The sequence below is a fragment of the Ailuropoda melanoleuca genome, chromosome 20 (genome assembly GCF_002007445.2).
Source record: "Ailuropoda melanoleuca isolate Jingjing chromosome 20, ASM200744v2, whole genome shotgun sequence".
In the NCBI taxonomy this organism is placed as follows: Eukaryota; Metazoa; Chordata; class Mammalia; order Carnivora; family Ursidae; genus Ailuropoda; species Ailuropoda melanoleuca.
Genome location: NC_048237.1, coordinates 3,700,994 through 3,716,712, shown reverse-complemented (window position 1 = coordinate 3,716,712; position 15,719 = coordinate 3,700,994). Strand labels below are relative to the sequence as shown.

General features: G+C 45.8%; 1 protein-coding gene across 4 annotated transcripts in view; it reads left to right on the top strand.

Moving 5' to 3' along the window:
• The window catches only part of STXBP6 (syntaxin binding protein 6), a 259,189-nt gene extending 245,819 nt beyond the window's left edge, over positions 1-13,370 (top strand). For all 4 annotated transcript variants that reach the window (XM_034648693.1, XM_034648695.1, XM_034648696.1 and 1 more), the window contains 2 exons: positions 4,273-4,430; positions 10,165-13,370. In XM_034648693.1, the coding sequence (XP_034504584.1) occupies positions 4,273-4,430; positions 10,165-10,188 (182 nt within the window). In that variant the 3' untranslated portion in view covers positions 10,189-13,370. The remainder of the gene's footprint in view (positions 1-4,272; positions 4,431-10,164) is intronic.
• The last annotated feature ends 2,349 nt before the right edge of the window (positions 13,371-15,719 follow it).

Below are 15,719 nucleotides of genomic sequence, written 5' to 3'. Positions count from 1 at the left end.
ATTGTGGTTATCTCTAAACAATCGAATATTACAGGATTTTATTGCTTTTTTTATAGTAATGTGTATTTTTAAGTTTTCTACAGTAAGTTTTTTTTTAACTTATAATAAGATATTTTGTTTTGTATTGTGATTTTAAAGGATGCATGAAGAACTACTGCACTGAAGTCTTCCTTCCACACAGTTAATGCAGACTGTCATTAATCTCATACAAGAAAATTCCCATGGAGAGCACATTTAACACAATGAGGAAGAGAACTGGCTCTGGAGGTGGGCTCCCTGGGTTCAGAACTTAGCTGTGCTATTTACTTACTGTGTGACCCTTGGCACATTGCTAAGCCTCTCTCTTGATGTTGTGCTCCCATTGGTAGAAGCAGGGTCATGTAATGCCCATCACGTATGGCAGTTGTAAGAAGCAGATGTAGTAAGTGCCTAGAATAGAGTAAGTGTTCGGGAAACTGTTATTTTCACATTGGATTTATTTATTAAACTATTTAATGTCAGTTACTTTTATACCTTACAGTTTTTATTTTAAGGCTAGTGACAACAGATTCTTTATCAATCTCTCCCCTTGCCTTTTACTATAGCAAATGCATTCTCCTTTTTACATCTGGGGGGAGGGTTAAAGATTTATTTATTTGAGAGAGAGAAAGAGCACAAGCAGGAGGGGCAGAGGGAGAGGGAGAGAGAATCTCAAGCAGACTCTGAGCAAAGTGCAGAGCCTGACATGGGGCCCAGTCTCACAACCCTGAGATCACAACCTGAGCCAAAACCAAGAGTCCGTCACTTAACCAACTGAGCCACCCAGGCGCCCCGTAAGTGTACCATTTGAAATAGACACCGACAATGTGTGTGTTAGCAGCAGCCAGGCTCTAGGGTGGGCTAGACATGGCAAGGTTCCCTAAGAGGGAGTTTGAAGTGTATTGAAGGAGCCGCTTTTGGAAAACTGAGATGCGAAGCAGGGTTCCAGGCAGAAGTAGCCGTATGAAGGCATAGAAGCAAAAGAAACCTGACACATTTGTACAAATTTAGGTAATTTGGCAAGGTGTAAGAGATGAGCTGAGAGAAAGGCAAGGCAAAAGTCTCAATTTTATCTTGAGTGGGGAGATGGTAACAGATTCGCCTTTTTAAAAGTTTAGTATGAAACTGTAGAAGATGAACCAAAAAAAAAGGTATGGGGACAGCTAGACAAAAGGCTATTGCTAGAACTCTGAAAGCAGGAGGAACTAGGTCAACACAGAAACAGTGAAGATGGTGAAGAGAACAGAAAAGCAGAGAGCTGTGTAGAAGGCAAGCTTTAGCTGTAGGGGGTAAAAGTAAGGAAGGATATAGACCGGACCCCCCGATTTCTGAATTGAGGAGCTGGGCAGATAGTGGGGTTGTTCACTGAGCTGGGGACCCTAAAGGAAAAGCGGGTGTGAAGGGAAAGACAATGGGGTCAGGTTTAGCCATTATGAATTCCAGATGACCTTGGGTCTCTCGCCTGGAGTTCTCAAGTCAGAAAACATACGGGTACGGAGCTTAGCAGCACAACCTAGCGAAAGATGGAATTTGGTCACGGAAGCCAGGAGTTCAGTAAAAATTATCTAGGGAGAGTCTGCGGAATGAGAGAGAGAGAAGAGGGCCAAGGACAGAAGCCTGGAACTGCAGCTTTAGCAAGATCTCAGAGAGAAGAAAGTAAACTAGCAGGAGACCCAAGTGAGGAGGGGAAAGATTCAAGATTTAGGTAATGGCCAGTATAATGACATGGTGCCCTTGGGCAATTTATCACCCGGCTGGAAAGTCATTGCATCTACAGGTGAAGAAAGGAAGTAGAAAAATTGCCCATGACTGTCCTTGAGTAAGTGCCTGCGAAGGATATAGACAGCTCTTATGGAGTGTAAAGTTGACCTGAAGCTTGATAAAGGTGATGAGACTTCACTGAGCCTGAAATACGGTTAGAATTGAAACCAGGAGAGAGAGGTCATTCCAGCTAAGGCCCTGAGATTTGTTCAAATCCATCCTCGTGTCTGAAAATAACTGGAGGTGGATTTTCTATTGATTGTGGCCATCAGTGTCATCTTGAATACTGAAGACAGCATTTGGTTCTCTTTTAGTAATAATGCCTGTTGGTCAAACAGTATCATATAAAGCTTGATGCAGTGTTACCTGATATCTTGTACAAGGTTCAGGAAGTCATGACAAGAAAACAATATAGCTTATTCCAGAGACACAGATGTGTCTAGCTTGGAGGACATCATGAGAGTCAATTTCAACGGGAAAAAACAAGTCCTAGTTATATACCCTCCTAATTTTATGGTAGCTAATTCTAAAATCCCTTTGGTTTAATATAGCTATTCCTGGCTGTGAAGTCACAGATCCCTACCCCGTATTTTCCCTAGCCTCTGGTGGCTAACCTGTGGGTATGTGAAAGGAAGCAAGAAAGGGAGGAAATTTGAGTGTGCTCTGCGCCTTCCAGTCCCTTCCACCTTCCCATTCCATTCCACTGGCCTCTTTCTTCTCGAGACCACTTGACTTACAGTACAGCATGGGTAATAACTCATCATTGACCAAGAGAAATACCTTGAGGACAGAAACATCCATTACCTTGGGAAATAATCTGTCAAAATCTGTCTCTGCTAGTCTGCTCACAATTTTATCTTCTTGTCTTGTTTCCCACAACCTACACCGTATCTTCAAAGAGGAAGGTACAGAATAAGGAAAAGTCACTGGAAAATCAGGTTCCAGTGCTGGCCATGCCACTTCCTTGAGGATATGATCTTGTGCAAGCTGCTTAACTTCAACTAGTCCCAGTCTTCTAGGGAGAATTTGCGTGACAACTGAGATAATATTTGTCAAGGTGCTTAAGATTACAAATGCTATTCATATGTTAGGGAATGGTCTAACCTAGGCTAGTCATGAATATGATGTGGAGGCAGAGGGCCACCAAGATTTCTCCTCCTCCTCCGTTCTAAAGACCTAGACCTTCCATTCCAATCCTTGTATTCAACTAGTTTACTCCACAGCCTCATCTCCTCTAGTCCCTATTAATCTGTGTTGATTTATCTTGGCTCATGGACACTTGATACAACTGAGTAATACCCATTCTCCTCCCCTTAGCACATAGTGGAAGCCCTTAAAATCTACTCCTAAAGAAAAAAAATGGGGAACAATTTACAAAATCCTTCATAGACGCCAGGCACTTTCTTTGCCCAAGATTCTGTTCCACAGACCACAGACTTTTCCCACAGAGGAGAAATTAGGAAGCCTTTATGCTGAGACCGGGGGGAATTACATTTCTATTAAAAGCTGTCTGTGGCTAGATGTATCCATCACAAGTACAAAGTTAAATGATGTAATAAACTTATTCAAAGACATAAAGCCATTACATAAAATGCCATTAAATATCTCCCACTCGATGTTAACAAAGTACAGCTATAAATTTTCTGGGGTTGTAATTTTACAAGTCGCTGGTTCTTAGTGGGTTATGCATCTGCCTTTTCTTCACTGTTGAATGCTGTTTTCCAGTCCTGGCAAAAGGGGTGTCAGGGATACATAATCCTTTGAAATGTGATGGTTTTCAACTTTCTCATGAATCTGGAAGTGCTCAGTTTCTTCTAAGGCTGGTTTCTGTCACCATTTTCTACCTCCTGGCTAAGTGCAGTATGGAGGCCCCATATTTCATAAACTGGAGATCAGAGGCAAGGAGACCCAGGCAACCAAGCCATGGCTCAGGATTCAAGGTTGGGAGTAGGCCCGTCTCCTCTGAACTTTGGGACCAATTCATAGCTTCTTACAAGAAGCCATGCATCTAGAGGTGACGGGGTAAAATGGAGGGGAGGAGTTGAAAGGAATACAGAGCATTCTTTCTGGAAAAGTTCTGTGCCCCCTTTTCTGGTGGGTTTTCACCTAAGCCCCAGGTCAAGAGGAAATGCGCTTAAGAGCCAGATCTGTCTTACTGAACTTGCCTGATACTATAAACTTGTCATGATTTCCATTTACTTTTGCAAGCCGAGTCCTAAATCCAGATGGCCCTGTCCCTTGGACCCTCAGCAAACAGAATGGCAGGAGAATGGCGGTGAGGGCTGGGTCAGGGAAGAGGGTGCAAGAGATGCCCTCGGCATTTGCCCGAGTCCTGCAGGCTGTGGGTCCTCTTCCTACACATACGCGGTCAGACGAGATCAGCAGAAATGTTGTAGGGCCCTGCCTGGCTCTTGCAGGTGTGCAGCCCTTGCAGGGCTCTCTGGCTGGAGGTCAGCCGGGGTGGCCTCTGATGCTCTCGCTGTGCTTCTTCAGGAAACAGCATCCTCCATTCGGCGGCCGATAGCGTGACCAGCGCCGTGCAGAAAGCAAGCCAGGCCTTGAATGAGCGCGGGGAGCGGTTAGGCCGAGCGGAGGAGAAGACGGAAGACATGAAAAACAGCGCCCAGCAGTTCGCGGAGACTGCACACAAGGTGGGTCCTGCAGAGGACAGAGGTCTCCCCTCGGTGCTCAGTGAGCTGTGGCTCCAGGAAACTTACTTCTGTGTGTTTCCCATGGTGGGAGATACAAAATCAAGCCCTTTCCCCCCCTTTATACAAGCTGCTGCTTAGTAAGTTCCAGAATCGTAAAAGATTTCTTCTCGTACCTGTCTCCTCATTTCTCTCCTTGCTAACGTCTTTCTGTCTGTCTCTGATCTTGGACCTGGATCTTTGGGAAATGCGGACCATCCTTAATTCCTGCTTAGGATTTTAGGGCTCAAGTTTCAGGGAAGAGGACGGAGGGGGAGGGGGAGGAGGTCAGATCCAAGAATATCCCTCCCCCTGTGGCCAGTGCTTGAAAAAGGACTTGGGGCTGCCCGTGCTTACTTTTCCTTACCGTCCTTTTCCGGTCACGGTCATGAGCCCAGCATCCTGTGTTCTTATCTCTTCACTGTGTGAAAGGCAAGCTCCGGTCCTCCCCCACACAGGGCACCTCAGGGCTGGTTGCCCCTCCGCAAGGGGCCGTGGATCGCTAAGGCTGCCCTGACTCGTGCAGAGCTGCCCACAGGGTTCCCAACTGCTCTGGATCCAGGTCATGGCATTTCCCACGTGACCACAGGCACACACGTGCCCATTCACGCACTCCCAAAGAATGTGCCTTTCAGAAGGGGAAAGGGGAGTTTTTATTGGCAGCCAGCTCTCTGAGGCAGTCACAAACCAAAGGAAAGAGCAGCCCTGTTGGTCAGGTGATAAAGAGGATTTATGACTGACCTTGTGCTTCAGGTCAAAGGGCAGTTGTCTGGCTAGGGATTGGAATTTAGGTTTCCAGAAACAATCTCTGCTGATAACTGTTGGCATCTCCCGACTCACGATCCGGCCTTTCAGATAGGCTTAGGGTGACCTTTGGGGAAAAACTTAACTTGCTTCAACAGAAAACCCCAGCTCTGCTGAAGAAATGAGAATGGACAACCTGAAAAGTAACGAGAAAATTCTCCCCAGCTGAGGCTAGCTGGCCTCTCCCAGGGGCTCACGCCCAGGACCGATTGTGGATCCGAACCCCAGAGGATGCTTCCTGCCTTCCTGTCCTGCAGCCCCTTTGCACAGACCTGTCTCCTGTGTCATCAGCTCTCTGTTGTGAGGGGGTCTTACTGCACCCTTACCTCAGGGGCCCATGTGGGCTCCCCTGGAGGAGACTTGGCCAGATCTGGCTGAAAATGCCAGCGGCCCTGTTGGAGGCCAGACCCTCGCTTGCTGCTTACCATGGAAAGAAGGAGCTCAGATTTAAGATTTCCGTAAGGTTCAGATTTAAGGCCCCTCCTCCAGCCTTTGTGAGACAGAAATAATGATGAGATGGAAATGTTAGAATTCGTGCCCTGGCTTCATTTTTAACCCCAGCAACTATTGTGATTAGGGGAGGGGCGGTATTGGAAGTCTGGAGAAACATTCAAAGTGTTGATTTGGGGAAGAGAAAGCTAAAGGGAGTCATTTTTTAATTGTCTTTGAGTCTGGGAGGGGTGATAGACCTTGCCGCACAGAATAGAGCATTCAGCCATGCACTGATAAGATTCTGCTCAAGCCAGACGTAGGTGACTGATGAAGTCATGAGCCAGGTTCCCAGGGAAGTCTGTGAAGTCGCTCTTCCTCAGGCCGAGCGGACAATACCTGGAGGTCGTCCATGTGGCGTCCCCCTCAGAGGCGGTTGCACAAATACTGGGTTGGATAACCTGACCAGATGGCCGTGATTCTTGGCCCTGGTCGCCCTGTTTCCCTGATGTTGTAGCCAAGTTTGCTGGGTGCTTGGGAAGGCAGTATGGTGTGGTTAACATGATGTGTTTGATTTACCATCCCAGTGACCTTGGGCAAGTGCCTAATTTCTCTAAGCCCCAAATTCCCTCATCAGTAAAATAAGGCTAATTAATAACAGTGCCTGTCTCCTAGGGCGTTGAGAGAACTGAATGAATTCAAACCTATAAATCTATTATCACAATACCTGACATTATCTGAATTAATACTGGTGATAATAATTTCAAATCTGAATTAATACAAATCTGAATTAATACTGGTGATTATAATTTCCATGAAAATAGTTCTGTTGAACCTGCCCTATTCCGTCCCATAAGGAGCACTGTAGGGGGATGGAGAAATATGATTGAGGACCCCAACAAAGGGATAGGGAGGGATTGGAGATGAAGATTTTGTGCCCCCCGAAGTGGGGTGTGCAGGGCTCCTGCTAAATGCTGATACTTTCTAAACACAGAACAACCCTTGACACAGGGCCAGTCAGAGCAGAAACTGATTAGGCCACCAAAGGCAAAGGGGCCTCTGGCCTTGACCACTGGGAGGATCAGTGCCTGTTTTCAGGAGAGATGAAGGAGGGAGGGGACAGTCTGCCCTTGTTTGGGTTTCCCTGCCTGTGGGTGTTCTAGAGGGAGGTGAAGGGGTTGCTGGTGTCTATTAGCGCATGTGGGAGAGTATGAGCTAGGTATTGCTGGCCAGACGTGCTTTTCTAAAATTGGGATGTGTGCTTATGAATCACCAGCATTGGCAGCCTTCCTAACGAGGAGATTGACCTCTTTGGATAAGGTGTGGCTACTTTCCCAGAGACTAGGACTCCTGATTTAAACCCACTGGCATGGCCTGACCGTGAAGATGTCATTTCACTGGCCAAGCCCCCACCAGAGGACAGCGTTCAGAGGTGGAACCCAAACCTTCCGCCTCCCAGACAAGCAGCTGTGTTGATTCATAAAGAGTGGGCTGTGTTTACAAGTTGAGACACAGGGTACATGCCAGCACCCTAAACAGACCATAGCAAGACCAGGTGATGACTCCCCCGTGCTCCCTGGTTGCCTAAGGGCACGTCACCCCAGCCGGAGACTATGGCACACTTTTCTACGCTGCAATCAGAAGGATCTTTCTAACTTTTCCCAGAACTCCTGCAATAACCCAGGTACATTAGTGAGTGGATCCCTTTCCCACAGCCCTGCCGTCAAGGTATATGGGTGCTTATCTCCAGGAGAGCCGATAAAAAACGCTCCTGCACCCCCCACCCCCCAGCTCTGTTTGGCCCGCCTTGAGGAAGCGCGGTTCCTTCCTGAGCTGTGGGCTTGGCACAGTCTCAGCCCTTAGGAAAGTACGACGCGCCACAGAGCAGGCCTGCTCCCTTTCCCCTGCCCCAAAAAGCACAACGTCGCCTTGTCCCCCGTTCTCTGACACCCGCCCCAGGCAGCGAGTCAGCAGGCGACAGCAACACACCTCGGCACCCTCAGATGACACTTCTCACAGAAAGGAGCGCCGATCTGCCCTGTTTTGTACAAGCTCACATTTATGGGGGAGGGGGTGGTAAGTGGCATTTCTCTCACTGGCAGGGAGTGGCTGCCTCTGTCCCCACGACAGTCACCTGCTTCCTTTGGGTCCCTGAACCAGAAGGGACCTCAAGAGTCCAAGTCTCTTAAAACTCCCCCCCCCGCAATAGGAGTAACGATTTATTATTATTTAGAGGGAGTCGTTTACACAGCTTTGAAAGAGAAAGCTTTCCATGACTTAGTAAGAAAATAAAATACACCAGAAGGAAATTTTAATCTCCTCTTCTGTGGGAACTCTGACACTTAAGCTGACCTGTAAGCATCTGAGTCAGAGATGGCACTTATAAACATGAGGGGACTGAGGTATGGAGCAGTTGTGACTTTAGGGCTCAAGGTCATGCAGCAAATTTGCAACAGAGAAGCAACAGCACCCTGCCTTCCATATTCCAAAACTTCTAACTCCCAGAGACTTTTAAAAAAACAAACGACAACAACAACAGAAAAACTAGGTCGCATGGAAATGATGCCACTTTCTGCGAAGCCACTTCAAATAGTAAAAGATCCAATCCTGTCGTATTTCTGCGATGCTGAGTTGGCCATGGCCCCACTTGGTGGGGGCTCCACTAAGTGCCATCCCAGACCCGCGGTAGCCGTAACTGGGGCCCGGTGTGAGCAGTGCTACAGTTGTCGCTGAAGATGAATGACGTGGGTGAGTTGGCACGAGCCAATTAGCTGAAGGTTAACAGCTCCGTGAATAGCAGGACAGCAGCACTGATCAAATATTTATGTTTGGTATTCATTATGCACAACACTTAACAGCTCTGTGTTGATTTGAATGGTCCACGTCGCTAAATAATGTATTAAAACTAGAGCCGGAGCAAGAAGTGGAGTCCATACAGCAGAGGGGCTGCAGGTGGCGGGGCCCTGGAACAGATCAGAAGAGCCCTGGGCTCCACCCACCATGTCTCCTGGACCATGAACTCTCCGAGGTCAGGAGTTACTGGCCACCTCCACCTTTCAGTGCTTCAGCAGCCCAGGTACGCTCGCACACACCATCCCATGGTTGACGGTCGCAGCGTCCGCACCGCAGAGGGTTTGTGGCCGTCTTCGCTGAGTCTGGTTTCACCAGGCAGAGAGGAATGGGGTGCTCTTTCAGCTGAGGTGAATTTAGCAGCCCGAGGGCTAGGTCCACAGGTCCCCTCTCCATCACATGCTGACCTGGCCCAGTGCACCGGCTGCAAAGGAAATGTTTGCTACTCTTCGTGGGTGGCCTGAGGTGGCAGCCCCAGGGTTATGTCTTTGTTCTTGAAAACATCAAAGAAAGGGAAGGCGATGGAAAGGGACAGTGAGACTCCGATTGCCCTGGGTTACACTGGAGTGATGGATCACTGACACCGTCCAGAATGATGGACAGCACCACTGTGTGGAATCAGGGGACTTCCTGGCTCATTCTTCAAGGACCAAGAACCCGGCCATGAAACAGATGATGGGGCTTTCTACAGAGCTGTTGCCTGCAGAGAATCACCTGCTGTTTGCTCCAAGCCGTTCTGAATAGCAGAACCCAGTCCCCTACTCCTAGTCCCGACCCCAGGGATTAATCCCTAATGCCAGACTCCGGACACGTGAGGAATTACAGTTCAGGCTCAGCTCTGCTTTTGGGGTCAGCGTATGGGCTTCTTGGAAAGGATGTAAGAAAAGCAAAGTCAGATTTAACTTTATGTTCCATACCTGCCTGTGTTGCCTTCAATATATCATTGTGGGCTCTAGCTGGGCTTGGGAAGCTACTGAATGATACAGTGGTATTAGCGTTCCCATTTATAAAGGTCTGACATTTCAGCAAGCCACATTTCTCAAATACCAGCGGGAGGAGTGGTAAATAAAGGTCTGGATTCGGTCTCTTGTTCAGCCCTCGTCGGTAACAGCGCTTCATCATCAAGTCCTTTTGAACTTGGTTGAAGGTCCAGGCTGGATATTGAGTGGATTAATGCCGATTGGTTTTCTACAGTTGATTTGTAATACTCCGTATCAGTAAATACTTGTATTTGAGGAGTGTTGGTTTTCCTGGGTTACTAGTAACCCTGGAGCCCAGAGACCTCAGTTCGACTCCTGCTTGGTCCTAGGTCCATCCCTCACTCCGCCTGCACCCTGGCTGTTCCACTGGCTCCTTCAGTGGAGTGCGGGAAAGCCACATAGCATGCTCCCCTGGCAGGACACGTAACACCAAGGGAACTACTGTTAAGGAAGAGTAACAAAGGCAGTGCTCACTGGGCTCTTTGAGAAAATGTTAATTTATAATAATACAGCAAACAGCCACAGCAAATAAGACCTAGTGCTCCCTCTTGTCATGGATCTGGGGACGGGAGCAGCACGGTGCGTTCTCCCCGATGTTCACAGTGCCTAACTTTGCCATCCCTCTTTCTCCTTAGCTTGCCATGAAGCACAAATGTTGAGAAACTGCCTATCGCAGCAATGACCCTCTCGAGAGAAATGGAAGTTTGCTCAGCGGTTTTTACAAGAATTCCAGACCTCTGCTTGCTTTTTTTTTCTCCCCCCCAGTATATGGACATTTAGGGGTTTTTTGCTTTTCCTTTTCAGATGTTAATATGAAAGAAAAGATGTTGTGTTTATATATTTCACTAAGGATCATGCTAAGAAATTGCTGCAGTGGCATCAGCTTTTTATTTTTTCCACTGTATGTATGTCTCCATATGTGTCTTCTCCTTCTTTTCAGCTTTTTTTTTCAATAGTTTTAATATGATATTTGGACCAAATGCTATGCTGAGCTGGGTCTAAACTGGCAACATGTTGTTGTCTTTTTTTCTTGATATTAAACCAGAGGGGCGCCTGGCTGGCTCAGTCGGTAGAGCACTCAACTCTTGATCTTGGGGTTGTGAGTTCAAGCCCCACTTTGGGTGTAGATATTACTTTAAAAAAAAAATGTGGTATTAAGCCAGAAGACTTTTCATATGGCGACATCAGATGTTCTTGTTCCTGGTTGGAAATCAGAGTCAAGCAGTGACTGCCACTTTGTCATTGCTTCTCTCAAGTCTCCAAGCCACTCTTCATTTGAAGGTTAAGATTCTATATCCTGAAACGTAAGTCTGTATTATGGCAAACAATTGGATTTATCAGGGGAAATATCAGTCTTAGATTTTGCTTTTTATGTAGTAAACTTTTGCATGAGCCATCACCAGCATTCAAAAAAAAAAAACAAAAGCAAAAACAAAAAAGTCAGAATGACAGATAGAAACCTACTTTCTGAGCTACAGTTTAAATACTTCCAGGACTTGTTTCCATGCTGATTATTTGCAGTTATCATAGAAAGGATAAAAACTTGAGATGAAAGACGTAAGGAAAAGCCTATTTAAAAACCTCTGTGCATTCATGGATGTCTCTTTGTCATTGCCCCGAATGACAGCAGCCGATATTGAAAAGAGCTTGGATTTTTATCAAGAACTGAATTGTCCAGATAAAAGTCTGTGTAAATGATAATGTGAAAAGATACTGCTTTAAAATCTCTTTTCTTTTTGCAAAGTCATGCCTATTTTAGAAACACCCTCACCATATCCTTGGGAAATGGCCTTCAGTGTTTCAGTATCTGATTTTTTTTTTGGAGGTTCTGATGTTGTTATTTGCTATTTATTTAATGTAATTTAAAGTATGGGTATCTTGACAGATTGTATTTCATGGCCATTGCAACTTGCCCGGTCTGACCTGAAACATGGCCATGAACCCTTTACACTGCAGTCAGATTGAATAAAGTTGGTTCCCACACCTCCTGATTTTGCATTACTCCAGAGAGTGCCGGGTTCGGAGTTTGGGAGTTTTCTTTCTCTGAGGGTTAAACGCTAAACATAAAAGCTGTGCTTTTTCTTCGTGAAACAAGGAGGCAAGCTGCACATCCCAGACACAGTCCCAGCCTCCCGCTGCAGAGCATTGATTTCTAAGCTGCCTGACTCTTGAGAACCCCTTTCTAATCCTCCTACCCATTGAGCCGACTGAGTCCACGCATTGTAGCCTCTTATACAGCAGCACAAGATGACTTTGGGATTATTTATGCTGATTTAAATAGCTTAATTTCTCCTGATAAAACATTCCCTGGGAGACAAAGTTGGGCTATAGGGGGGAAAAAATTAAATTATCTTAGACAGTGCATGTCAAAAAGAAGATGGGGTTTGCTGGAGACAAATTTCTGAATCCTCTTAGGAAGATAGTCCAGTTCAAGAAAACTCTAATATGGTAAACTATATAAGTTTAGTCTAATATTTTGTACTTTCAGTGTCCAAAAAGGTCAAAGAAGCAAGGAACTTGCTAGCTCTCTGATGAGTACCAACAGAAGCATTTATAATTTCTAAGACCCAAAACATCACTCGAAATGGGTTTTGTTTGCAGACCTCAGTTCAGAAAATACACACACACAGATAGATATATTCATCTTCCAAAATTGGATTCTAGCTCCAGAGATAGATAGTTGGTATAAATAATTGAAAGGGTAAATCTAAAACCTCCCAACAACTGGCCAAACTCAAAAATAAAGTTTTTTGCCAACTACCTAACTAGGGGGTTTGCGAGCTGCCTCTAAAGAAGGGGAGGAGGAGGGGGGCATAAGCACACCGGGAACTTCAGCTGTTTCCTCCCGTAGAATTGCGATAGTTAGCTTCATAAATGTGAGTATGCCGTGTCTTGCCCTCTTGCTTCACTCTCTGTTTATCCTTTTAGACTTCAGTCTTACTGGAAATAGCTCGGACTAGAAGAAACACCTCTATTAGCTCCCTCTGTTGATTTGCTTCCGGGGCGCAGCCATGCCCTTGACCTCCCTGGGTCAACGGCCTACCTAGGCCTCCACCCCAGCAAGGCCAGGACGGCAAGCCCCCATCTTTCCTTCACCTCCTAACCTCTTGCAGAGCTGCCCCATGATGACACGTGAAGTTCTTTGCTATCCTTTTGTAGAAGGTGCTGTGACACAGAATATTAATACAGTCTGATCTAGAGCAAATCGCTAAAATGTCATATTCTTTGGGACCAATTCGTCGGGTGAAGCTGCTAGAAGACAGCTTAATTTGTTTCACGTCTGCACTTCATCATGAGTTTTTGGGATACTCTCTCTCTGTGAAGGACTTCTTCAGTTGTGCTGACAACACAGAGAGAAAAGAAGAAGCTTCCCAGTATTACCACTGCTTCCTGGAACGTAGCCGTAGGAGTCCTCACTAGTATTAGATAATCTGCGTACAGGACGTATACAGTTATTCAGGTTAATGTTTCATATTAAAGAATGTATTTGTAAAATGTAACAACATCAGTAGTTAACTTTTTTTTAAGCTCTGAAAAAGATTGTGTTAGACTTAAAATTACAGTGAAATCTGTCTTAATACTACTATTTTTGTGGCTAACCAAGGTTGTGCATTTATGTAAAAATATTTACAGAATGCCCTCGATAAGAGATATGAAAATAGGTTTTGCTTTTCATTTTTAGAATCGTAACACCGCTGCTGTCTGTTGTACAGTTATTAACTCTTCAGAAGTTTCTCTAGGGTGTCAAGTATAATTTTTGTTTCTTTCAGAGACAAGTAACCCCTGCTCTATGATTCGTGATTACAGTTAACTCTAATTTTGTCATTAAATATTTTAACTCTGTGATGAAAGTTTGTTTCTCGCAATTATTTGTCAAATCTGTAAAACACGACCCAAAAGGTAGGCAACCTCACGCTTTTGATGCTGGTGGGAAGATCTTATGGGCCTCCGGAAGACCTAAGAGCATAATCATAGCATTTCCTTATATGTGTTCTGATGGGGAAAACCTGAAACGTAAAAAAGACAAACGAGCTAACCTTCATTTAGACAATGAGCTTCTATCCAGCAAGAGGGGTTTTTTTTATTTGATTTTTGGTTTTTTTTCCTTCTCATGGGTAAAAGAATTAAGCCAATGAATAAATTCCCTTTCTGCTGATACTGGTGATGTGCTCAACTCAAACACCCGTTACAGCATGCGCCCTCACTGAGCAGACTAGTTTCATGCCCTGTTAAATTGGGAAGAAATGATCAAATTATGTCAATGTATTTTTATGGAAATAATGACCACATCGCCCGTTTGTTTTCAAGGGAAGTAACGTGGGTGACACAGTACAGAGCAGCCCCTGGGTTGGCGGGGACAGGTGCTTTTAAGGCGGGCAGGACTCTGACGTGTTTTCTGGATGGAAGGGCAAGACTGCAGTCTCTAGTTTTTCAGAGAAGAGAGGATAGAGAGATGGCTAGATGAAGAAAGCAGCCTGAAGTTACTTATGTAGTGAAAGGCACCAGTTCTTGCAAACTAATTATAAACCCACTGCCTTGCAGAGATGACTCTTTCCTTAATATAATTTGTATTTGTTAGCAATCGTAGCACAACTAATTTTCAATCTGGGGGAGGGATTAATATGCTAAGTGTTTAAAAAAAAATCCATGGTGACTTCCCCTTGCTGTCAGTGAGGATGTACTTAGGAAAAACTATCGACCCATCATAATTATCATCTGCCTAAACAAACAGATTGGAGGGCGGGGAGTGGGAGAGGAGGGATAGAAGAAGAGTGAGGAGGGGCGCCTGGGTGGCACAGTGGTTAAGCGTCTGCCTTCGGCTCAGGGCGTGATCCCAGCGTTCTGGGATCGAGCCCCCGCATCAGGCTCCTCTGCTAGGAGCCTGCTTCTTCCTCTCCCACTCCCCCTGCTTGTGTTCCCTCTCTCGCTGGCTGTCTCTATCTCTGTCAAATAAATAAATAAAAACTTTAAAAAAAAAAAAAGAGTGAGGAAAAAATACCAGAAATAAGTTTCAAACAGAAATGCAAATGTTTAAGTGTTATTTCTGTTGATACCCATTCTGCAGTGTCTCTTCCCCTGGCACGGGTGAGCCTGGGTGGTGGCTGGACATACGTTTGCATGCTCACATACGCACACGCACAACAGGCAGCAGGAAGAGAGCTGAGCTGTGCTCCTTGATGCCCCTGAAATCTCTCTGTGACACCTTCTTGCCCTTCTGGACATGGCTAAGCAGGTGACAGTATTTCCAGGGGTCATTAAAACCAGAAAATACCTCAGGTGGGCCATTATCAGAGTATGAGAAATGTAAAGACTTTAGAGACATGGGAAAAGAAGACATCCCACCCACAAGGCAAATCTCACGTTCTATAAACGTGAATGCACTAACAGCCCTCTTGTGTCAAGGTGGTACGTATGGAAGGTGGATTTTCCTTTGATTTGCCTTTTGAAGATCCGGGACTTACATATAAAACGATTTTGCATAGCCAGAACCAGGCTGACACAAAATTAATCTTCATTTTTACCTCCCCGCCAACCTTTCTCTCCTCCGTACCCTTCCGCCTTGCTGTCCGACCCTTTTTAAATCCTGCTTCACCTAAGGGCTCCTCAGTGTTACCAACCATAAAGGGCTGGTTCAGGGTGGCTTCCAGCAGCCTCCATCCTGCCTGCATGACAGTCACTGGGGAGTTCTTAGAAATGCACACATTTTACTCTCAAACTTGCCTTCTTGGTGTCCCTGGTCATCTTGTCTTTTGCAAAGAAAAAAGAAATGACTTCAGCAGGCTCCGGATGGTAGGGCGCCTGGCTTCCCCAGATGCTTACTAGGTTTAAACCAGCCAATTAAAGCTGTCAAGGAAATTAAACATACTATGCATTTCGGCTCAATTACTGCTGTAAGGTAACCTCCTGCCTTGAGCCCCATTGTATTTTCTCCCTTGAGCCCCATCTGGAGCCTCAGGATTTCCCGAGTCATGTTTTCACTTCCCACTCCTGAAGTTTGGTGCCATACTTTCTTCTTTCTGCTGATGAGTCATGGTCTTCCGGGGGGGGCTGCGTCCGTGGCCCATGCCACTACGCACTGTGGGACTAGGGAGGCAAAGTTCTCATGCCTCCCTCGGTTCCACGGGAACCAGTGGACAAAACAAAGGGATTCTGAGTCAGTTTGCTGCTGTGTCCTGCCGCAGTTCTCACA